The 24,452-nt window shown below is 43.6% G+C and overlaps 2 protein-coding genes across 14 annotated transcripts in view; one reads left to right on the plus strand and one right to left on the minus strand.

Moving 5' to 3' along the window:
- The window catches only part of RNF14 (ring finger protein 14), a 41,399-nt gene extending 37,782 nt beyond the window's left edge, over window positions 1-3,617 (plus strand). For all 11 annotated transcript variants that reach the window (XM_082382742.1, XM_082382741.1, XM_082382737.1 and 8 more), the window contains one exon: window positions 1,912-3,617. In XM_082382742.1, the coding sequence (XP_082238868.1) occupies window positions 1,912-1,969 (58 nt within the window). In that variant the 3' untranslated portion in view covers window positions 1,970-3,617. The remainder of the gene's footprint in view (window positions 1-1,911) is intronic.
- GNPDA1 (glucosamine-6-phosphate deaminase 1) lies at window positions 22-24,427 on the minus strand. 3 transcript variants are annotated; one of them, XM_082382782.1, is made up of 7 exons: window positions 24,289-24,427; window positions 23,258-23,387; window positions 20,199-20,300; window positions 18,822-19,004; window positions 17,600-17,784; window positions 15,597-15,771; window positions 22-701 (listed from the first exon to the last, which is right to left on the minus strand). In XM_082382782.1, exons 2-7 carry the CDS (start codon window positions 23,379-23,381, stop codon window positions 679-681), a joined length of 792 nt encoding a protein of 263 aa, XP_082238908.1. In that variant the 5' UTR covers window positions 23,382-23,387; window positions 24,289-24,427; the 3' UTR covers window positions 22-678. The 3 variants fall into 3 exon arrangements, with proteins under 3 accessions (XP_082238908.1, XP_082238907.1, XP_082238906.1); XM_082382781.1 differs by lacking the exon at window positions 22-701 and adding an exon at window positions 6,601-8,041; XM_082382780.1 differs by lacking the exon at window positions 22-701 and adding an exon at window positions 13,105-14,580.
- Window positions 24,428-24,452: the final 25 nt, after the last annotated feature.

Genomic DNA, 24,452 nt, shown 5'->3' on the forward strand with positions numbered 1-24,452 from the left:
AGCAGTTTTGGGTACTTGGTTTGTGGACCATAAGCCCAGAAAGTTTTACTTCAGTACTTTGCTTATTTAGAGAATTCTCATATATTTTCCCCCATGTATGGATTTTCTTGAAAATGAGTTTTATGATGAAAATATACTATCTGGGGATTTTCTTTTATTTATTATCCTCCTCAATTTTTTTCATGAAAATTTTCAAACATACAGAAAGGATAGGACTATGATTAATAGGATACCTTCCACGAAAATGAACAATTGGTAATATTTTGCCATATTTGTTTTCTAAATTTATTGCTGAACTACTTGACCCTAAGTTGGAAATATGATGCTTCATCTCTATATGCTTTTTTTTTCTTTAATTAATTAATTTATTTATTTTTGGCTGCGTTGGGTCTTCGTTGCTGCGCGCGGGCTTTCTCTAGTTGCGGCGAGCGGGGGCTACTCTTGGTTGCGGTGCGCAGGCTCCTCATTGCGGTGGCTTCTCTTGTTGCAGAGCACGGGCTCTAGGCGCATATGCTTCAGTTGTTGTGGCTCGCGGGCTCTAGAGCTCAGGCCCAGTAGATGTGGCACACAGGCTTAGTTGCTCCGTGGCATGTGGGATCTTCCCGGACCAGGGCTCGAACCCGTGTCCCCTGCATCAGCAGGTGGATTCTTAACCGCTGCGCCACCAGGGAAGTCCCTCTACATGCTTTCACACGTCTTTCCTAAGATAAGAAAAGTCTTCTACATAACAACAATACCGCAAAAAATTTAACAACAATGGCTTACTATCATCTAATAAAATATTTAAGACTTATCAACTATCCCTAAAAATACCTCTTGAAGCTGTTTTATTATACCAGGATCTAATCAAGTTCAATCACTTTATTTGGTTCTGTCTCTTTAGTTTCTTAATGGAGAAGAGTTTTGCCCACCTTTTTTTTGTTTGTTTGTTTGTGTTGAGGGGAACATTGACTTTTTGAAGAGTCCAGGCTGTTGTCCTGTATAACCTCTTACCTTTTGGAGTTTTGTTTCTCCATGGTACCTCTGAGTTTGTTTCTCTATCCTCTCTATTTCCTGTAAAGTGGAAGTTAGCTCTAGACTGGAGTTTGACTAGATTTAGAGTAACATTTTTGGCAAGAATACTTAATAAGGGGTGACGTACTTCATGTTGTACCACATCAGATCCATAATGTCAGGCTGTCTCACTGTTAGTATGATGCTCAGTTCTATCATTTGTTCCATTGTAAAGGAAAGGTTTCTCTTTTTGTTATTAGTAAGTGATCTGTGAGGTGATTCCTTGGCACAATGTGAATATCTTGTTCTCCACCAGCTCCAATTTCAGCATCAGCTGATAATCTTTGTTAATAGACATCTGTGGAGTACCTACAATCAATCATTGGTGTTATGAAACTGTAAGATAAGTTGAAGAAACAGGCTCTTTCCATGAACCATTGGAAATATAGTGTTGAAAATTGCATAAATTTTAAGTAACATAAGGGGAGGAAAACAAATTGGCAACTGAAAAATATTCTATAGATGGAGAGTGCAAGGACAGTGAAGATGGAGAGGATGGAGTGATTATCGTGTAATAAAGTTATAGTGTTTTGAAGGAGTTCAGCTTCTAGACTGCCTGAATTTTCCAGTCTTGGCTTATTCCACGTATTGTACACATTTAGTATCAGTTTTGTGATGCCCGTCTCCCATTGTTGTTTATGCTTGGTCCTAGAGAGTTGTCTGGATCCTTAAAAGGGCTGTTCCTATAAACTTTAAGGGACCCATATTTCAGCCCTCCCCAGTGGAATGATTAAAGGAGAGGAAAAGATATACAAAGATGTTATCAGAAGAGTGCAGAAAGTATATTTGAGAAAAGGAAAGAAGTTATATTCAGTTTCTATCAGGTGTATTAAAATGTACCTTATTTTATGCTTCCAGGTTGTTCCATGCTGTGGATGTTAATGGAGATATTTGGGAAGATGAGGTTGAAGACTAGTTAACTTCTGCTGCTCAAGATATGGAAGTGGAGTGGTTTGCCCTAATCTTTTGTCAAGTATACAGAGTAACTTTGCAGGATATTTAGGGTACCATTGATTCCCTCTTCCTATGTAGAAGATATGGGAGAACAAGGTTGATATTTTCATGTGGTACTACTGATTAAGGCACATTCAGACATTTTTCATTGCAACATGATTGAGGAAATATTAAGCCAAAGGTTCCGAAAATGAAAACTAGAGAATATTAGTATTACAATGTGCCCAAAGCTTTGAGTAGTTAAAAATTAAATATTTATTTTCTTCTCCAAGCTTTAGGTAAGGAGAGAGGGGTCAAGAGTTAAACTTATAGTCCTTTTTATCTCTTGAGAAGCATCCCTCTAAGACATTCTGTGGGAGCTCCCTCAGTAGTACTGCTTACAGCTGAGGTGGGTAGAAGCCTTATTAAAATTGTACCGAGAGCCTGATGTTATTTACTCCATGTTACATTCTTTCCAACCTGAATTTCTGCTAAATTAATTTTCTTTGGAGGAAGCCCTTTACTCTATAACTGATTGGATGGCCCAGTGTCATTTTGATCTGATTTTCAGGTTAGAAATTTATAGATAATTTTAAAAATATTTTTTGATACCACAAACACTGTGGGTCACCTGCTATATTTATTAGTGGTCTATAGTCCACTGTTTTTGAGCCAAGTCTAGAATTTCTGCTAAATTAATTTTCTTTGGCGGAAGCCCTTTACTCTAGCTGATTGGATGGCCCAGTGTCATTTTGATCTGATTTTCAGAATAGAAATTTATAGATAATTTTAAAAATATTTTTTGATACCACAAACACTGTGGGTCACCTGATATATTTATTAGTGGTCTATAGTCCACTGGTTTTGAGCCCAGTCTAGAATTTATTGATACTGGCTCAGAAGAATTTCAGCCCTATTCAACTTTCCTGTTCCTTCTAGGCAGTAGAGCCTAGATTCAGAATGACTTGTCTTCTGTTCTGCATTCCTTCTGTTGACTCTTGCCCTGCTTTTCATTGGTAAGGACAATTTTAATATTAGCTCCAGCAGCTCATATTTCTATTTCCTCTGCTGGGATAGGAGAAAGCCTAATATGTTCCCAAGCCGAACAAGCTGAACTTTCATTATCTGCGTTTTGAACACTGCACCACCATAGTTCCAGTCCTAACTTTCTGAATTCTTTTTAAAGGGCTTCTCTAATGAGCTATGGAAATTTGTCTTCCTATCTTTTTTTTTTTTTTTGCAACAGCACTGTTTCAGGGGATAATTTTGGCTTGATACCTAGATCCTTGTTTCTGGGTTTTGCTGGTTTTTTGAAAAATTGTCTTTTCTTGTGGTTTGGTGAGTGGCTTGGTAGCAAAATAAGATTTTTGGAAAAAAAGGACAGAGGAATTCAGCTGCAGCTGTGAACATGTTCTTTTTTCATGCCTTGTCATTGAAAATTGGGGAATCACTTTTAACCATTTTAAGTGTGTGTATCCAAAGAGCACGGACTGTTTCTGGATTGTCAATGAGGATGCTTAATCTTAAAAATAAAAATTATTTAAAAATTGTCTTATAATTAAAGCAGAGTTGCTGCTCTGTGTTCTGTCACCAAGGCAACTGATCACATTTAAAAACTATATGGTATATAACACATACTCTTAAAATGAGCAGAAGAAAGTCATAGTACAGCGCCTCCGCTTGTGACTGAACTTAGATTTTAGGACCCATATTTTGTTTGAACTACATGGACTTCGATTCAGCACATTTAATATAAGAACGAAAGTTAACTTAAAGAATAAGTTGAAGATAAGAAATGGAAATTAAAACAACTAATTATACAGTACATACTTGAGAAGAATGCTTCTTCTCAGTGACTGGATAGGAGTTCAATTCATCTTTCACTACTAGCCACTCAGAAGCTCTTTAGTTCATGGGCTAGTTGATGTTGCTAGAGATTATTTTATTTTAGGCTGTTGTACATTATCTTGATGATGTATTGGAAGTAGGAAAGAAGCCTTAGTTTCGTGAAACAAATGGCAGGGTTTTTCTCCATGATTTTAAAAAACAACGTGGGCTTCCCTGGTGGTGCAGTGGTTAAGAATCCGCCTGCCAATGCAGGGAACATGGGTTTGAGCCTCGGTCCGGGAAGATCCCACATGCCATGGAGCAACTAAGCCCATGAGCCACAACTACTGAGCCTGCAGTCTAGAGCCCGCGAGCCACAACTACTGAGCCCGCGCACCACAGCTACTGAAGCCCGTGCGCCTAGAGCCCATGCTCTGCAACAAGAGAAGCCACCGCAATGAGAAGCCCGCGCACTGCAACAAGGAGTAGCCCCCGCTCACCACAACTAGAGAAAGCCTGCGTGCAGCAACGAAGACCCAACGTAGCCAAAGATAAATAAATTAAATAAATAAATAACACAACAGGTCGTTAGTCTCAAAGATTTGTTTGTTCAACTGAGTGTTTCTTCCTTAGGTATAAAATCTTCACCCCTTAATTTTCACAAAGACAGTAGGGCTTAGTTTTGAGGCATGAGTCACGAGCTAATTTTAAGATGGTATAGTTTTGGGTAGAGTACTTCTGTCTCTGAGTAAAATGGAAGATTGAGGTAACCCCTCATATGACCTGTGAAATAAATAGGTTTGTGGAATGTTGGTATATCAAGAAAGTAAATGAGAGAACAAAGAGTTTTGTGTATCTAGCTTCATTTCATGAAGGCCTTTTTTTTTCCCCAGCATTTAAGATTATTGTTTTATTTTAAAATTAACTTATTTTTGCCAATCTGATAGGGCAAAATGGCACGCAATTAAAAAATTTTTTGCACACTCATTAATTACTAATGAGTATAATCTTTGGAAATTTGAAATTTCATTCTATGAATTGCTGTTAATTTCCTTTGAATTTTTTTTTAAGTAATTTATTTATTTATTTATTTTTGGCTGCATTGGGTCTTCGTTGCTGCGCGTGGGCTTTCTCTAGTTGTGGCGAGCGGGGGCTACTCTTCGTTGCAGTGCGTGGGCTTCTCATTGCGGTGGCTTCTCTTGTTGTGGAGCACAGGCTCTAGGCGCGCAGGCTTCAGTAGTTGTGGCACGTGGGCTCAGTAGTTGTGACTTGCGGGCTCTAGAGTGCAGGCTCAGTAGTTGTGGCGCACGGGCTTAGCTGCTACGTGGCATGTGAGATCTTCCTGCACCAGGGCTCGAACCCGTGTCCCCTGCATTGGCAGTTGGATTCTTAACCACTGTACCACCAGGGAAGTCCCTGAAATTCTTTTTTGATTGAGGTCTTTTTGTAGCTTTGAATCAGTTATTTTTTGAGAACACTGGCTGTCTCTGGAGTTTTAGGCTGTGTGCCTGTTATGGTCATTTTTCTGCTCAGCTTCATGAGGAAATCATTAAACACTGGACAAGTTGATCAGACTTGTGGGTCATCTGGACTCACGGAGGCTCTGCACTAGTGTGAGAGGATTAGCCTGCCACCTCAGCTAAATACTGAATCCGACGCGTGAGCATCTAGTGGCTACATCCCTTCCTGTTGAGGAGATGGGTAAGGCAGAAAATACTTGGCAGCCGTATTCCCAGACCTATAGCATTGTCAGCGAAGTCATTTTTTAGTAGTAGAGGGTTCTCGTTTACATTAGAATTTCATTAATATACTTACTACTTTTTAGTTCAGAGAAAAAAATTAGAGTTAATCAAATATGATAATCATAAAGCCATTCATGTGGTTGCCTGCTTTAGAAGGGAATTTTAAAATTTTGACTGGAATTTTGGAGAGCCCACCAAGTATTAATTTTATCATAAGCAGCACCAGCAGGTGGCAACAGTTCCCATGTTATAAATGCAATAACTGCTTATGACAGGAGTAGTACTTTGTTATAGAAGCAGGTGTATTTCTGGGATTTTAATTTTCCTCACTGTGTTTCATTATAGTCTGTTACACACCTTGGTAGGTAGAATAGCATCTAATGAGACAAGCAAGGCAGGAATAGCAGTATTACCAAAAACTGTAAGGCCACTTAAAACTGTTTGAACCATAGTTGACATCCAACTGTGATATGACATTAAAGTGTCACTCCTGATAGTAGCACTTGCCTGCCACCACTGAAGTAAAGAAATTAAGTTATAGCTGAAGCTGCTAAGTAAGACCAAGGAATTGTAACAACTGTGGTGCCCTGTTATACTGGTAAGAGTAGCCAAATAGTCTGTTCCCTGAACTTTGGCTCACTAAAAAAAACATCGGCCTGCAGAACAGGTTGAGAGTTTGTGGTCAGAAAGCTGTTTATGGTAATATCAACTTTCAGCACCCATAGTCTAGTCTTTGCACAATTATTCAGGTAGTCCAAAGATTTACCACTCCAAGTAGTCCCATATTTCTCAGAGCCAGGGGTTGCTTTGGAGAATATTGTACACATTGAAAATTTAGTGAGATTCTGATGCCAAAGTTGGTAAGTATAAAGTCAGCACAGTTATTTCTTTTCCTTGGCTCTTTTTTATTTTTTTCATTGAATCAACAAACTAAACTAATATTAATATAACCTTAATGCATATAAATTTAAAAGGTGATTGTGTATCTTATTTTCAATCCTGTTCCACTTCTTGTAACCTATTGTGTTTTCTAGTATTCATTCACTCATTTAACGAATATTTATTGAACACCTCACAATGGGCCTTACTGTTTTTCTAGGTGCTGAGAATGTAACAGTGATTAAAGCAGGTATAAATCTCCCTGCCCTTGTAGAACTTAAATTCTGGCGGAAGGAGACAGACGCTAAGCAAATCATATGGTTTATCAGAAAATAAGCACCACAGAGAGAAGTTGGGAGAAGGAATAGGGTGTTAAGGGAAGCCGAGTGATGTTGGAATCTTCAAGAGTGGAGAGGAGTTCATCAACATAGCACTTGAACAAAGGCTTGGCAGTGTGGGAGTGAACCTTGTGGGCACCTGTGAGAAGAGAGTCGAGGCAGAGGGAACAGGGGCAAAGGCCCTTGGGCTAGGAGCATGATAGAGGGCTCCAGGAACAGTGTGGTAGCCAGTAAGGACTTAAGCAGACTGAGGAAGGGAGAATTTTAAGAGGTGGGATGGGAGTGGGTGGTGCTACAGACTGCATAGGGCCTTGGGTGAACTTTGGCTTCTACTCTGCGATGGGAGCCTTTGGAGGACTTTGAGCAAAGTGTGATAGGGTCTGACTTACGTTTTAGGGGAGCAGGGTGAGCAAGGACAGAAACAGACCAATTAGGAGACTACTGCAGTGACTCAGGTGAGAAGTACAGATGGCTTGGACAAGTGTACCAGCACTTGGAATCTTGACAAATGTTCAGATTCTGTACTTCCTTGAAGGTAAAACTAATAGGATTTGCTGATAGATTGGATATACAATGTGAGAAGGTGAGGCATCAGAGTCGATTTCTAGGTCTTTTTGAATAGCTGAGATGGAGAAACCTATAGGTAGCAGAGGTTTGCCAGTGAAGATCAGGACTTGAGTTGTGGACAGATGAGTTTGAGATGTCTGATAGTTATTTCAGTGGAGATGTTCGGTAGGCAGTTGGATATTCTAGTCCAGGGTTCAAGGGAAAGATTCGGGCTGGAGATATAAATATGGGAGTCAATGTATAGATTGTATTTAAAGCCATGAGACTGGATGAAATTACCAAGAGAGTGAGTTTTAAGAGAAGAGGTCCAAAGACTGAGTCTTGGGACACTGCAAATGCTAAGAATTCAGGGTGATGAGGAGGAACCAGCAAAGGAGACTGAGAGTGGCCAGTAAGGTAAGAAAACCAGCACAGTGTGATGTCCTGGAAAGCCATGTCAAATTTGAAGGAAGGAGGAGTCGGCTTTGTCAGGTACTGCAAATGGATCAAGTAATATGCGCTCTAAGAACTGACTTGGCAATCAATGTAGAGGTCATTGGTGGCCTTGATGAGTGCTGTTTCCCTGGAGGGGAGGTGAAAATCTGGGGTGTGTTTGAGAAATAATGGGGTATCTTCACAATAAAAAAAAGCTGAACAAACTGAAAATCAACTTTTCTTCGATCCATCAGAGAACTGAGGTCACAGGGCAAACTTCCACAAAAACTATAAAGACCGAAAAATGCAGAAAATACAGATTAGCTCACCCAAAGTCGAAGTTGCTTGAGGCAATAATTAGGATTTAAATGAATTGCTAGGGGGCTGAGTGTGGATTCATTTGAGAGTTTAAGACTCTGGGGAGCAATTTGTAACAAGTATCAAATAAATTATTACAACTTAAAACAAGAACAACAACAACTCCTGGGAGCTTTCCTGAGGGGGCCCCCATGCTTCTGTGGGTTTTACCTCCAGGAGCTCGATCATGTTCCCACTGTGAAGATGGCAGAGGAATCCCCTCTTGTTGGGGGAACCGGGGGGTGGGGGGGTAGGGGGGTGGGTTTTGGGGGTGTGGGGGTGGTGGGGGGGTTGGGGGTGAGAGGAGTAACCATTTGGAAATATATCCAGAGCTTTGCTTCCAGGGCAGAAGCCTGCCCTCAAGGAAAATTACTTTGCTGGAGTCTTCTGTGATCTAGGGGAAGGGCATTTGGATGGTTTGAGCCCTCTCTAGCCTTCCTTGCTCGCATAAGTGGGGAGAAAAAAAAGGCTAAGGAACTTCTGTAGGTCTCAGCCCAGAGATTCTAGCCCAGTAAAATAAAGCAGATTCAACCAGAAGATTATAGAATGCTTCTCCCTAATACTATACCATCTATAGGGCTCCAGTATTATAACAGTGGATTACAGCTCTTGAAAGAGTTGCAAGACACAGCCTCTATTTTAAGAAGGAGTTTCTAGGGAAACCCAAAGACAACAGGGGAGACAAAAACAAAAGACACTGAAGAAAATTGAAGCCTCTGACACCTACAGGAGACATTAAAACACAGCCTAGCTGCTAGCCAGATAAACATAAAACCTCACATTAATGGCCTATTTATCTCAGTTCCTATTACCCAGTACCTCGTGTCCAACTTTCAATAAAAAATTACAAGGATGCTAAGAGGCGGAAAAAAATAATCTGAGGAGATAAAGCAAGCATCAGAACCGAACTCAGACATGGCAGAGATTTTCGAGTTATCAGAATGGGAATTTAAAATAACCCAGATTAATATGCTAAGGTCTCAGAAAAAGTGGACAACATGCAAGAACAGATGAGTAAGCAAAAGAAACTCTAAGAATGGAAAGAAATGCTAGAAATAAAAACATTGTAACAGAAATGAATGCTTTTGATGGGCTCATCAGTAGACTGAACACAGCTGAGAAAAGAATCTTGCACTTGAAGATATGTCAATATCTTGAAATGTCCCAAACTGAAATTTAAAGAGAAAAAGGAATGAAAGAAAAATAGGTACAGAAAAGGTACAGAATATCTAAGAACTGTGACAATTGCAAAAGGTGTGTAACGTGCATAATGGGAATACCAGAATAAAGAGAGAGAACTGGGGGAGAGAGATTGGAGCCAGAGTATAGGTAATTCCAGAAATTTTGCTTGTTGAAAAGGGTATCAGAGAATGAAGCTATGATAGGAGGGGACAAACAGGGTAAAGAGTTTTGTTTTTAAAGCTTGTTTTGTATTCTGATATGGGTGATCCAGGAAAGAAGGAGTTTGATGCTGTAGGTGCGAGAGGAGAGTCTTGCTGGAGCAATGCCCTCAAGAAGGGAAGAGAAGATGGGATCTGGTGCACAGAGGGACTGGCCAAGGAACAAGTGACAGGAAGAGGGCAAACAGTGAGGGCAGGGCTGGCAGGCGGGTGTGTGTGATGGTGGGAACTTGTGGAAGTTCTTTCCTGATTGCTTCTATTTTCAAGGTCATCAGCTCAGAGAACTGGAGGAAAAGGGATTAGAGTCTTGAGACATTATGAATTAGGGCTCTCTAAGTAGACCGAATGGACTAGGGGAAAATAGTTTGTGTTAAGGGCACCCTTGAGATCCAAATTACTATGTTGTTTTATTTACCCATTATTTCATAACCCAGGATTCTATCACAATATGTCTTACTGGAAACTTATGCATGCTTCACTAGCATCTCATCACAGTAAGGATTTTAGTTCCCAGGAAGGAGGCATCAGAAACTATCCCAGAGAGGGATAGAGAATCAGGATTGCTATTTTATATCGGAGGGTCAGGGACGATCTCTCTGATAGATGACATTTGAGCGAAGACCTGAGGAAGTAAGGGAGTAAGCCATAGATAGGGGCAGGTAGATAGTGGGCTAGACTCTTGTATCCGTCTGTTCTTTATAAACAGACGTATTTAATAGGAGAGGTGACACCCACTTATGTCAACATGCTGCTTGTTTTTACTAAATGTAATGAAAATTTAAGCACATTCCATCCACCCTTCCTGAAATACAACTCCATGTATACTTAATATTACCATTTCCTTTTTGAGTGTCACACTTGGGGTTTTACAGATAGATTCAACTTGTTCCACTTAGCTGTTATTTATTTATTTTTTTTAATTTTGTTGGAGTATAGTTGATTTATTTACAATGTTGTGTTAGTTTCAGGTGTGTAGCGAAGTGATTCAGTTATATCAATACATATACATATATTCGTTCTTCTTCAGATTCTTTTCCCATATAGGTTATTACAGAATACTGAGTAGAGTTCCCTGTGCTATGTAGTAGGTCCTTGTTAGTTATCGATTTTATATATAGTAGTGTGTGTATGTTAATCCCAAGCTCCTAATTTATCCCTCCCCCCAACATTGCTCCTTTGATAATCATGTTTGGTTTTGAAATCTGTGAGTCTGCTTCTGTTTTATAAGTTCATTTATATCATTTTTTAAAATTAGATTCCACATATGAGTGATATCCTGGTATTTGTCTTTCTCTATCAGACTTAACTTCGCTTAGTATGATAATCTCTAGGTCCATCCATGTTGCTGCAAAATGGCATTATTTTGTTTTTTTATGGCTGAGTAATATTCCATTGTATATACGTACCACATCTTCTTTATCCATTCCTGTCGATGGACATTTAGGTTGCTTCCATGTCTTGGCCATTGTAAACAGTGCTGCAATGAACACTGGGGAGCATGTATCTTTTCAAATTATGGTTTTCTCCAGATATTATGCCCAGGAATGGGACTGCTGGATCATATGGTATTTCTATTTTTAGTTTAAGGAACCTCCATAGTGTTCTTTATAGTGGTTGTACCAATTGACATTCCCACCAACAGTGTAGGAGGGTTCTCTTTTCTCCACACCATCTCCAGCATTTATTGTTTGTACTTTTTTTAAAAATTAATTTTATTTATTTTTGGCTGTGTTGGGTCTTCGTTGCTGCGCCCGGGCTTTCTCTAGTCGCGGCGAGCGGGGGCTACTCTTCGTGTGGTGCGCGGGCTTCTCATTGCGGTGGTTTCTCTTGTTGTGGAGCACAGGCTTTAGGGGCGTGGGCTTCAGTAGTTGTGGCTTGTGGGCTCAGTAGCTGTGGCTCTTGGGCTCTAGAGTGCAGGCTCAGTATTTGTGGCGCATGGGCTTAGTTGCTCTGCGGCATGTGGGATCTTCCCGGACCAGAGCTTGAACCCGTGTCCCCTGCATTGGCAGGCAGATTCTTAACCACTGCGCCACCAGGGAAGTCCTGCTTGTAGACTTTTTGATGATGACCATTCTGACTGGTGTGAGGTGATATTGTAGTTTTGATTTGCATTTCTCTGATAATTAGTGGTGGTGAGCATCTTTACATGTGCTTTTTTGGCCATCTGCATGTCTTCTTCCACTTAGCTGTATTTAATATTTCTTTATTGATCAAACTGTCACAACCTGGCCAATAGGAGTCTCATTAAACGGGCTGCTTTGTCCTCTCAGTACTACCTCGGACATTTTTTAAAGCATCCTTGTTTTCTGGGAACAAGATATTCCAGGCCCACTGTGATCCCTGCCCCAAAACATAATTTCTCCTCTCCAAGACTTGAGTGGTATCAGAGGCCCAGTCTGGCCCAGGAGTATACATCCCACTTGATCTGCATAAGAGCTGGTTGTAGCAGGACGACACGGCTGTTGGGCCACCAGGGAAACTGGCCTGGGAAAGACAGATCTTTTTTTTTTTTTTTTAAATCATTATTATTATTTTAATTTTTATTGGCGTATAGGTGATTTAATGTTGTTACTTTCTGCTGTACAGTGAAGTGAATCAGTTATACACATATAGCCACTCTTTTTAAGATTCTTTTCCCATGACAGATCTTTTTAAGGTCCTGAGTTCATATGACATCTCCAGTTTACCTGTCATCACTAAATCCTTTCTCATTTCATTCTAATATGATTTTTTTCCTATTAACATATGTACTTAAAATATAATCCCTTCTTTACTGGATAAACAAAATGTGGTATATCCATACAATGGAATATTCTTCAGCAATAAGACGGAATGGACTGCTTGCTACATGTCATATGGGTAAACCTCAAAAACATTATGCTTAGTGAAAGAAGCCAGATCCAAAAGATGTCTGCTGTATGATTCCATTTATATGTGAAATGTCCAGCAAAGGTAAATCTATAGATTTAGATAGATACCCACCTGGGCTGGGGTAGGAGTAGGGAGCTTTGGGGGATGACAGAGAGGGATTGTGGTGAGGAATTGTACAACTCCGTAAACTTAATAAAAATCATTGAATTTATATTTAAAACAGGTGAATTCCATGGGAATGTAAATTATCTTAATACAGTTCTTAAAAAAGTAAACCCTTCTTTCAACTTCTACTTGTACCTTAGTTGTTTATGTTGACCCAAGATGTTCCATTATATTGACTTTTTTAACTAAAAAAAAAAAACTTAAACCTGTTTTCCATACCTTGCAGTTGATATATCCCTCCTGGTCACAAATCTGCCTTATTCTATTTAACAGTCATATCTTCATTTGGATGCCAAGTAGAGACAGAATCGGACAATTTATTGCTCATCTGTTCATTCCTACCATTTTTTCACACAGGCACTTCATTTTTATGAAATATTTTGATTATTTTCCCCTCTGGTGATTGAAGAAGATCAACAGTTGCTATGATTGTGACTTCCTGCCGAGCTGCTGTGAGGAGTGAGTATGAAGCTTTGCTCGCTAGCTATTCTCAAAATATATAAATATCAACCCAAACCAGCTTCTGACCTTTGGGGGTGGAAGTCCACAAACAACACATTTTACTTGAAAATACTGGATTTAATAGAAAATATTGTAAACAAGTCCATTGATCCATTAGCTTAAAACAGAATGACAGCACAATCACGTATAAAAGCTAAAGATGAAATGCTGGTACCAAACACAGCACTTAAAGAGAGGCCTGAGCCAGGCTCTGAAAGATCTTTCCCAGAAATAGAGGCGGCAGCAGCTTCAAATGGGCACAAAAATAGGGAGGAGGAGGCAGCATCCAAACCATCAAGGCACAGGAGTAAAAGGAAGGCAGAGCAGTGGACAGCTTGTGAACAAGGGGTGAAGGATAAAGGAGCAAAAGCATTGTATTTCCTGATGTTCTGGGCACATCAGACCATGCCACACGAACCTGGGAGGGTTAGAAGGGCAGGGTATTTTCAGTGGGGAAAGGACATTAGGCAACTTTAGAAACAGTTGGTATGTTTCTTGGCACTCAGCTCTTAGGGATGTAGAACATGTCACTCGTGTGTTGTTTCTAACTCAGCTAAGCTGCTTGCCCTGGCTCCATCACCTTGACTGAACACAACGCTGAACTTGACAGTATCTGCTGGCCTTGTGGACTTATGAAAGAGCATGTATGAGAGGTGCCACAGTGAGACCTTGGAACAAAACACAGGGCTCTGGTGGGAAAAGGGTTTCCGCCTTCCTCCTGGTGCTGGAAGGTCTCTGATGGAGGAGAGTTTAACGTGGCTGGGCCCCTTGAGGCTCTGAGTTTAACAGCAAAAGCCTTCTTCTTAGTCCTACCCACCCAAATCCTCCCTCAAGGAGTCCTCTGAGTTCTCGGAAAGGCCAACTGAAAGAGCAGTAAAAACTGGGGAAAGAAAATAAGGGATAGTTTCCTTCCCATGGCACTTGTTACTGACCAGAGGGACCACTTCCTTATACTGATTTTAGACATTGAGAGTGTTTGTTCCTTAATCTAAAACAGTGATTCCCAAATAAGGGGCAGGCCTGCTCAAGAGGGGCTCTCAGGACTCTCCAAAGAGGTTTTGTCCCATATACATAAGCCCCTAACTCCCTCCCAATTGAGAATCAGTGCACATAATGATAGAACTTACTGGCAGGAGTGTATTGTACATGTGAACAGTGTCAGAGACAGAACAAAAAGCTAAAAACCCCTAGTTGGGCCGACATCAAAATTATGGAGAGATTTTTTTTTTTTTTTCTGATTAACAGTAAGTTACAAACAAGTAGCTAAACTCCATGACTAGACTCCACACTGCATAGCCAAGAATAATAAGTTCACCCACTTATCTGGAGTAACCGTACTAGATTAAAGAAATACAATTCTGTCCTCCTAAAGACAATTTCCAGAAAGACCTGCCTGTCCCAATGAGGTACCTGACACTAGGATTAGCACAGGCTAATCACTGTATGGTTTCTTAGAAGACTGGCTTTTCTCTGTTTCTTTCTCTTTGATACTGTACAAGGGGTCCACCAACTTGTTATGAACAAGCATTAAACCTACAAAAAATGAAAAACAAAAGTCATTAATGCAGGTAGAGGCAGAGTTCCATGATTATCAACAGTAACATCCAGGGGCTCTCAAATTTTGTCCTAGAACTGATACTCATCATCTTTTCTCTGTGGGCCCAAATGATAAACACCCTAAGAACAGGAAAAGAATTTGTTATTCCTAATGAATGCTAGAATCTATGGGACTGTTATAAATTCAATCTCTAGGAGAGTTGGCCATTAAAAGGTTAATCTTTTCATCAAAGAACAAATTCCTAGGGCTTCCCTGGTGGCGCAGTGGTTGAGAATCTGCCTGCTGATGCAGGGGACACGGGTTCGAGCCCTGGTCTGGGAAGATCCCACATGCCGTGGAGCAACTAGGCCCGTGAGCCACAACTACTGAGCCTGCGCGTCTTGAGCCTGTGCTCCACAACAAGAGAGGCCGCAATAGTGAGAGGCCCGCGCACCGCAATGAAGAGCGGCCCCCGCTTGCCGCAACTAGAGAAAGCCCTCGCACAGAAACGAAGACCCAACATAGCAATCAATCAATTAATCAATCAATCAATCAATCAATCTTTAAAAAAAAAAAAAACAAATTCCTAATTTGCCTGCTCAGTAAATGAGGATTTTCACATAAGTTTATTTAAAGCAGTGAGTGTCCGCTTTAAGTAGAAGAAAGAAAGATGTGCATGACAGTTCAGTGCCTTGACTAGAAGGAAAAGGCCTGTATAAGATCTGGAAATATAAAAAACCTGAGGCTCAATATCACTGCAAGGTGATTACCAAACTGCCCTTGAACTACAACTTTCATTTCATTTTCTTTCCTCCTCCTCAGAGCAAACAGGTCTCTAGAAATGGACCCTTAAATAGTCACGGATGGAAGAGAAAACTGTATTCTGAGAGGAGGGTTTGATTTGATTAAAATCATAGTTGTCAAAGTGGCCAGAGCCTGCAAGTTAGATCCATTCCTCACTCCTGGCGCACCTGAACTTGGCCACCTACTCCCTGACCCACCCCACCCTCACCTTTGAAATACTTGACGGTCTTCACTTTCAACTCCAGGGTGGCATCCTCGTCGCACACAAACACCGTGCGGGGATGCTGCTGGAAGGCAGACACGGTCCACATGTGGTTCACTCCCTCCTCGATGGCCTTGTATAGAGCAAACGCCTTGTGAGCACCCGTGATGAGGATCATCACCTGGGGATCAGAAAACAGGCCTGTGATGGAGGAGAAGGAGCAGCGGAGCTGGGAGTCTAGACGCCTGAATTCCAGCGGCCGCCCAAAACGACTGTAAGGACTGTTGTTTTTATGTGTCATTGTAAGTCGTCAGCACGTGGCACACTGCTCCACGCTCTGTGTGCTTTATCACACACGGAGCCTGAGATGGGGAGCATTGTCATCCCTACATGCTCGGATAAGGAAGTGGACTCTGTGATGGGGGTTTAAGTAACTTGCCCCAGGTCATTTCTAACCCAGAGGCCACGCTCTTGACCACCACATGATAGTGCCTCCTGGCACCTTTGATGATGACCGTGAAAGTGCCCTGTGAACGGATGTGCCATACATACAGAGGCCCACGCCTTATCCCAACAGTTCTGACGCTGGGTCCCGGGGCCCCTAGGTTGGGTGAGTTTTCACAGTGACAAACCAGAAAAAGAGGGGTCCTGATTTGCGCCTCCAGGGAGGTCTTGGAAGCAATGGTGAGAGTTATCTGTGTGGCTGCTAAGGTTGAATTCCAATAAAGCTGCCCCTTAATCTGGTCACTTTCAGTTCAGAGTATTAGACCTGCTCATGTGACTTGGAGTAATGCTTTTTGTTTAAGTAAAACAGGCACATACTCCCCTCAACACTTAAAATATCGAGAATGTTAAGTGTGGGAATTCCCTGGCAGTCTGGTGGTTAGGACTCCTTGCTTTCACTGCCGAGGGCCTGGGTTCAATCCCTGGTCAGGGTACTAAGATCCTGCAAGCCGTGAGGCACAGCCAAAAAATAAATAAATAAAATAAAATAATTTTTTTAATTAAAAAAAAAAAAAAGAATGTTAAGTGCCAGAAAGTGATTATAAAGAACTCAGCATTCCAGATATCCTTTCATTGTAATTCACTTGTGCCATGGAGTTGTGAGCAGGATTTACTGTTCCTTTCTTGAAATGAGAAGACAGAGGCATAGAGAGAATGTGACTCTTTGTTCAGGACCCCAGAACTCATTTTAAAAAAGAGAATTTCCAGATTTCCAGCCCCAGGTCCTTTCTGCACACCACAGGAAGAGCCCTCAAACTGTAGTGTTTATAAGCTGGAAGGCCAAAAACAGCAGAATGACCTGCCTAGGTACGGATTCAAGGTTACCCAACAGAAATCTGCTGCCATCGCTCATTTCACAAAAATTCACTTTAGACAGGGAAACTTTTTCAATGATTTACATGTTTGTTTACAGACTTGGGCAAAGAAACTTAAAGCTAAAATGTCTGTAGCTGCTTCCCACTGAATATATCAGGAAGAGAAAATGCTTCTAATGAAAGTAAGGAAATTGGAACTACAAAAAATTCAAATGACACCCAAATTTCTATAGAAAGACTCAATTCAGTTCAAGACACTATTTCAATCACACTTCTCCACATTTATGAATCCCTGAGCACAGGGCTATAACCACAAGCATCCTGCGGTTGCAGGGGGAGCTCCCTTCAAGCAGTGGCCTCCACCAACTGCAGGGAACCAGAGGGCCCCTCTCAGTACCTGGACAGGTACAAATTCATATTCTGATATTAGTGGTGCTGGGTAAGCAGAGACCAGGAGCCTGTGGCCTCCTGGGCAGTCAGTGCTGAAAAGGTTTCACCTCACACTGGGAAGAATGGTTACTTCCAGAGAGGAAGGAGAGCAGTGATAGGGTCAGTTGGGATTTTAGCCTTATTTGCAATGTCTTCATTTTTAATAAAATGGATTCAGGTGGTACCTGTATAGTTGAAATTAACAGCAAAAAGCCAAGTCCAGCCCCCCAATGAAGGCCTGTGGATCCCTTGCACCCTTACCTCTCTAGCATCCATGACAGTGCCCACACCCACCGTCAGGGCCATGGTGGGCACCTTGGCGAGATCTCCATTGAAGAACCTAGCATTGGCCAGGATGGTGTCCATGGCCAGCGTCTTCACACGGGTCCTGGACACCAGACTGGACCCCGGCTCGTTGAAGGCAATGTGTCCGTCAGGGCCGATGCCTGCCCAGAAGAGACAGGTCAGCCCTGTCAGTCCCAGGGATCCAAGATTTCAGGACAATCTCTCCTTCCCCACCTGGGGTCTGAAAAAAATCCTTGAAAACCGTGTCTCTCACCTCATTCATTTAAAGGTACACTTTAAGCATATGATCTTCCCCTCTCATTTCTAGCTGAGGCACACACAGACATTGTTAACTTGCTACCACCCTCAGAAAGCTAAGTAGGGAGCAATCCCAAAAGCTTCTGCCCCCCCAGATCATCCAAGTGTAACTTCTCTCTCTCCTGCCACTTCTCTATCCCTGCTGGGCTGGAGTCACACCGAAGAAAACATACACAGGGCCTGGAAAGGGGCTGCCAAGTTTATAAAATCTCAGAACATGAGCACTCCTAGCCATTTCCTCCCCACCTTGAAGTAAAGAAGGGTTAAATCTGGAGCAGTCAAAGACTGTTCAACTTCAGCCTCCCACCCCCACCCCCCATGGGGGACTCCAGAGGCCGTGACAGACGGAAGTGTAAGAGGGCAACTCAGGGCAGGAACACGCATAAGCCTGAGAGCGGGATACCCTAGGTCCCCACCCTCTCTCCACTGCTCTGGCTGGCTGACCCCGGGCAAGTCACAAAACTTCTCTGGGGTTCAATTGCTATTTTTAGCATGCAGGGGCTGATGGTAGAATCTTCTGGAACTACATGAGTCTGTGATTATGTTTAACTAAGTTCCATGACTGATCCATAAAACCTTGTCTAAGGAATAGAGAGAATCTCAGAGTCCAAATCCAAATACCTCAATTTACAGACAAGGCATCGAATTGCAGAAAGAGGAGATGCCCCAGATCACAAAGTTTCTGAGCGGCAGAGGCAGGGCAGGGCACCAGGGCTCCCACTCTGTGCCTTCCCTGCTGCCTCAGGCTAATAAGTGACCCCACTGTCACTGGTGCAGAGAGAGGGAGCTGTTTGCAGACAGGCATGGGTCTTGTCCTCCTTCTCATATGTTCCAGCCACCCTGGGTTTGCCCTGAACACCTGCTGCGGTGTCGCGCTCACCTCCGACAAACAGCTCAATCCCACCCGCAGCCTTGATCTTCTCTTCAAAGGCATCACACTCAGCCTGCAGGTCAGCTGCATTCCCATCCAGAATGTGGGTGTTTTCTGGGTGGATGTCAATGTGCTTGAAGAAGTTGTTCCACATGAAGGAGTGGTAGCTCTCCGGGTGGTCTCGAGGAAGGCCTGTGGGGCCATGGCTGCACTCAGTCATGCCAGGCTGAGCAAGAGCGCCCTCCCAAGGATGCCAGGATACCCCCAGACCCCCAGAGACACTTTCAGGGAAGAGCCCATCAGGGAGCCTTGGGCACTAGCCCTCTCACCCCCAGCCACTCGGAGTAAGCTGAGCTGGTGTCCTTGTGCCCATGACCGTGGGCCTGGGCCCTCATTCTGATCTTTTCACAAGAGAATGGCTGGAGGCGAGGATCAGTCTGGACCTCTGGAGGTGGGCTAGCCTCTGGGGGGTAGGGCTGGGCCCATCAGGAAAGGAAGCAAGAACACCCCTTACCCTGTGCCTCCCACCTCACCGTTCATCCCCCCGTTACACCCTGCTCAGCCTGAACCCCAACTGGAACACCAAGTGGTTGGAGAATTATCTCAGAGCTTCCCAAAAAAGATTTTTTTCAGTCAAGAAGAAAAACAATGTTTAAAGTGCATGTTTCAGGGGGCTGAGGAGTGGGGAAATGGGCAGTTGATTTTTAATGGATAGTTTCAGTTTTGCAAGATGAAAAGAGTTCTGGAGATTGGTTGCACAACAGTGTGAATGTACATAACACTGAACTGTACACATAAAAATGGTTAAAATGGTAAATTTTATGTTACGTGTAGTTTACCACAATTAAAAAAAAAAAGAATCTTTAAGGTGAAACCATTACAAAATGATGGTGGGGGTAGAGAGGGTGACAGAAGCCCAAGGTGCCACTTTTCATCAGTGGAAAGGACACCAGTCTCAGCTCCCTTCCCAGTATACTTGGCAGGAAGGGGACGGGAAGATGAACAGTAGAGAGAAAGTCCAGACACAGACACTGGTGTAGGGGGGGGTCACACACCCCAGCCATGGGACCCCAGATCCCATTTGCAGCCATTTGTTCCAGAAAGAAATGGCATGGAGTTGGGGAGGAGGCAGAGGAGGCGATATGCTGGAATTCATTAAGTGCTTGCTCTGATCAAGAAGCTTCCACACGTGGTATATCACTTAACGCTTACAGCCCATGAGGTCAGCTTTATTAGCCTCATGCCATAGCTGAGTGAACCAAGGCCTGGAAGATATAGTATCACCAATTGAGCCTACCCCCAAATGCCACTGGTTCCCTGAGACCTCCCCAGTCCTCTCCTGGGCCGATCCTGTGAGGGGAGGAGTACGATTCTCCCAAGACTCACCCACATACTCGTCCATGTTGAAAGTCTTCACATATTTGAAGGACAGGTCTCCGTTCTTGTAGTATTCAATCAGCTTCTTGTAGCAGCCAAGTGGGGTGCTCCCTGCAAGAGAGGCCACGGCCATGAACCCCCTTCAGCCCCCAGCTCCTGGAAGCCCAGAGGGCGCCCGGGAATGAATCAGGGATGCTCCACCAGGAGAACCTGTCAGAGCTGAAGTCCTACCCAATGCTCAATCCCAACCGCCACCCATTAAGTGCTGGTTTAATGCCTATTTCCCCCCTAGACCGTAAGCTCCAGGAGGGAAGGGCTGTGTCTGTCTTGTTCACGGCTGAATCCCTAGCACTCAGCACACTGATGATTGAAATGACTGTGATTAGCACCTGAGTGAATGTCAGGCTTAATTACTGACATGACATTCCCTGAGCAACCAGTACATGAGAGGTACGTGATGGGGACAGAGAAGTGAGCAGCCACCCTGGAAGAGCTCACTGTCTAGGTGTGGGGACCCGAAGCAGTAATGTCGGCTGTGGTACAGGCTAGCCTGTGGGTTTGGGGAAGACTTCCCCTCGGAGCAGCAAACCCGAGTTGAGTCTCATTAGAAAGTCAGTCATAAAACCCATAAAAAGGCAAGAGGACTGCTGTCGATTAAGAAACTAAATATGCACGAAGCCTCCTGACTGGACACTGGGATTAATTTTTTTTAAAAACTATAAAAAATAAATGTGGACAATTAGGGGAAAAAATTTAATATAGTCTGTATATTAGATGATATTATGAAATGATTTTTAATTTTCTTAGGTATTATAATAGTATTGTGGTTATGTAAGAGACTGTCCTTATTCTGAGGAGATATGTACTAAAGGATTTAGAGGTAAAGTGTCAGGATCTCTGGACCTTACTTTCCAGTGGCTCATAAGAAATGTGTGTGTGTATGTGTGTGTATACAGACAGAACATGAGCCACAAGAGATGAAAGCAATTGTGGCAAAAGGTTAACAGTTGGTGAATCTAAGTAGATGGTACTGTACTATTCTTTCAGCTTTTCTGAATGCATGAAACTTTTAAAAATAAAAAGATGGAAAGAAAAAAGCCCCACCCAAATCAGATCATTCTTTTCATAACCCACTAATGGCTTTTCATTTCACTCTGAGTTATAATCAGTCCCAACAAAGGCTCTATATAACTTGGCCCCTGGCTAACTCTCTCCCCAGCAGGAATCCTGCTTCAAGCAATTCCACCTCAGGGCCTTTGCACATGGTGTTTGTTCCCTTTGCCAGCAATGCTCTCCTTCAGGTATCTGCACAGCTAACTCACCTCTTTAGGCCTTTACTCAAGTGTCACTTTCTCAGAGACCTTCCCTGCCCCCATATCCAACACTGTAACTCCCACCTCTGCCTAAACACTCTCTAGCCCCTTTCCCTGCTTCATTTTTCTCCTTCCCTCTTATCACCATCTAACATATTCTATATTTTGCTAATTCACTTGTTTATTATCTGTCTCTCCCACCATAATTCAAGCTTTAGGAGGGCAGGAATTTGTGTTCTTTTTATTCACTGCTGTATCCCTGGCACCTAGAACAACTTGGCATACAGCAGGTATTCAATAAATATCTGCTGAATGAATGACAGTGGCAGCCCCATCCACACATAATCATCAGCCTATCCCTGTGACATGGTCTTAGCCATGCCTGAGCCACACAGCTTCCCTGTCCTCCCCCTGAGCTTCATCATGTCCATCTTCCAAACTTCTAGCCTTCCCATCAATTCTGTGAGCTTCCAATATCTAGCCAATAAATTCCTTTTCTGCTTAAGTTAGCCAGAGTCGGTTTCTGTGGCTTCCACCCAGAACCCTGAGGGTGCTTCAACTAACAGTAGGAATGTTCCAAGGAACCCGTATGGAAATGCTGTGCTGGTTCAAGTGTGACAGTCAGGAAGGGGCCAGGTCTTGGAGGGCCCTGAACAACACTCTGAGGGGCTTAGATCTAATTTTGCAGACGATGGGGAAACGGGGAGGGGTTTCAGCAGAAGCCCAGACTCTGACCCAGGGTGGCTCCACAGTTAGAAAACAGGATGTTAGCACAGCCCCGACACAGCCTGAGACGCTGGTGGTTTCACAGATACCTACCTGAGTATAGTGTTCCCACAAACCTCTAGAGCAGAGGTCGGAAAACTTCAGCCCACAGGCCAGATCTGGCCTGCTGCCTGTTTTTGTAGAGCTCATAAATTAAGAGTAGTTTTTACATTTTAAAAGTTTTTAAAAACCGAAAGAATATTATGATATATGAAAATTATATAAACTCAAACGTCAGTGCTGGCAGACATCCATGCTCATCTCTGGATTGTCTATGGCTCCTTTTGAGCTACAAGGGCAGAGTTAAGTAGCTGCAACAGAAACTGTATGGCCAGTGAAGGGTAAAATAGTTATTATTTGGCCGTATACAGAAAAAGCTTGAAGACTCCTGCAATAGTGGATTGGTCACTGAGGCAAATCCACCCCACTTCTGAAAGAAATAATCAGAACATTTGCCTTGAAAAACTGGGTTCAAGATATCCTCCCATAAAGGCAACATTCTGATTTTTTCCCTAAAGAAACTAGGACTGTTTTTCACTTAGGTCCTGTGTTTAATTAAGCCTTACAGAAAATGCGTTGAGTGACTATCTTCTCAATTCTCCCAAGGATGGCGCTTAGTTAGTAGCGCTCTAGATGCAGAGAAGAGAAATTAATTCATTACATAAAACGTATGCCTTAAGGTATTAGGACTTAATTCTGTTAAGGAAACTTGACTGATAGGGCTGGCTTAGGATATAGGCTAAAAATCAAAGTTTTTCCTGCCTAACCAAGATCCCTTCTACTCCAGGACTCTTCAGGAGCAGGCAGCAACAAACCAACCCAGAGGAAGCTGGGTCCTCTGTTTCGTATGTCTGGGGGCAGGGGAGTTGTTCACTCATAGGGCCAGTACCTCAGAGCCCTCCTTGCAGTCCCTTGGCTGAATGAGCCTACCTACCTGGCCCCTTAAAAGCCCATAATGCCCTCGCCCACCCTCCCCATCCCACAACGCACCAGTAGGGAGCCCCAGAGTGAAGTACTTGTCTGGCCCTGGGTTAAACTGGATGATGCGGTTCCTGATGTATTTGGCTGCCCACTCACTGGCCTGAGAATAGTGGTCCAGGATGATGAGCTTCATCTTGTCCTGCAGGGGTACGTGACAAAAGGAATCAGTGGTAAGGGGTAAGAAGAAAGGGGTGGAGGGGAGAAGCCCTTCTCTCCATGCTGTCTGAGCCTGGAAGGGGAAGTTCACAGAGCATTGACAAGCTGGGCCAAGTGCCTCCACTACCCACCGGGAGGCGCTGCTGTGGGACAGACCTGGGTTCTAATCTCGGTTCCTCCATTGATCAACTGCAGGACCTTGGTGAAGGACCCAAGTTCTTTGAGCCTGTTTTCTCTTACGGGAAAATGGGGACAACAGCACCTACCTGACAAATTTCATGATGGTGAATATGAAAGAAGATGCATGTAAACCACATAGTATTCAATATAACATGTTGGCTATTATCTTGCAGCTCGACCCAGGCCCCTCTTCGCCACCCCTCGACAACCCCCACCTGGCTAGATACTCTACTGTTGAACTCTTCCTCAATAGGAAGAGTCATGGGATCATCTTGGATGGGGGTTGGGAAGGTCGTGGGAAGGTCATGGGATCATCTTGGATCACTAGAGCAGGTGGAGGCCTGGAAAGGTGTGTTCTCTTTCAGTACCAGAGAGGGGCGCTCCCACCGGCCTGCCTTGCTTTGCAGATCCTGTTTCCCCCAAAGAACACGCGGCAAAGGTAATCGCTCTGGAAGGAGGGCGTTTAGTCCTCCCCGCCACACTGCGGTCAAATCAGAATGGGAAGGCCAAGGCTGAGGTGGCCGGATCCGCGGTCCGTGGGGTACAGGAGTTTTTCCCCCACCCCAGTGGCGATCCCATCGCCCCTCCCGGGGAGGGGACCCGAGGGGATCGCTGGGAGTCCCGGCCCCAGGTTGCCGGAGGCTGGGCAGCGCCCGGACGCCCGCCCGCGAGGAGAGTCCCCGCGGACCCCGCTCCCCACTTACGCGGACGCCTCCCGCGGCTGATGCAGCGACTGCGCTGGCGGCCCCGCCCCGCGTGGGTCATGTGGCTGCAGGTCACGCGGTGCCGCGCTCCGCCCGCGGGGCTGACTTCTGGGGCCGCGGCTCCAAGGAGGACTCTGCCCGGCGGGCCAGAGGCTGTGCGGGCC

Source organism: Balaenoptera borealis (genome assembly GCF_965194805.1).
Source record: "Balaenoptera borealis genome assembly, chromosome: 2".
NCBI classification, from domain to species: Eukaryota; Metazoa; Chordata; class Mammalia; order Artiodactyla; family Balaenopteridae; genus Balaenoptera; species Balaenoptera borealis.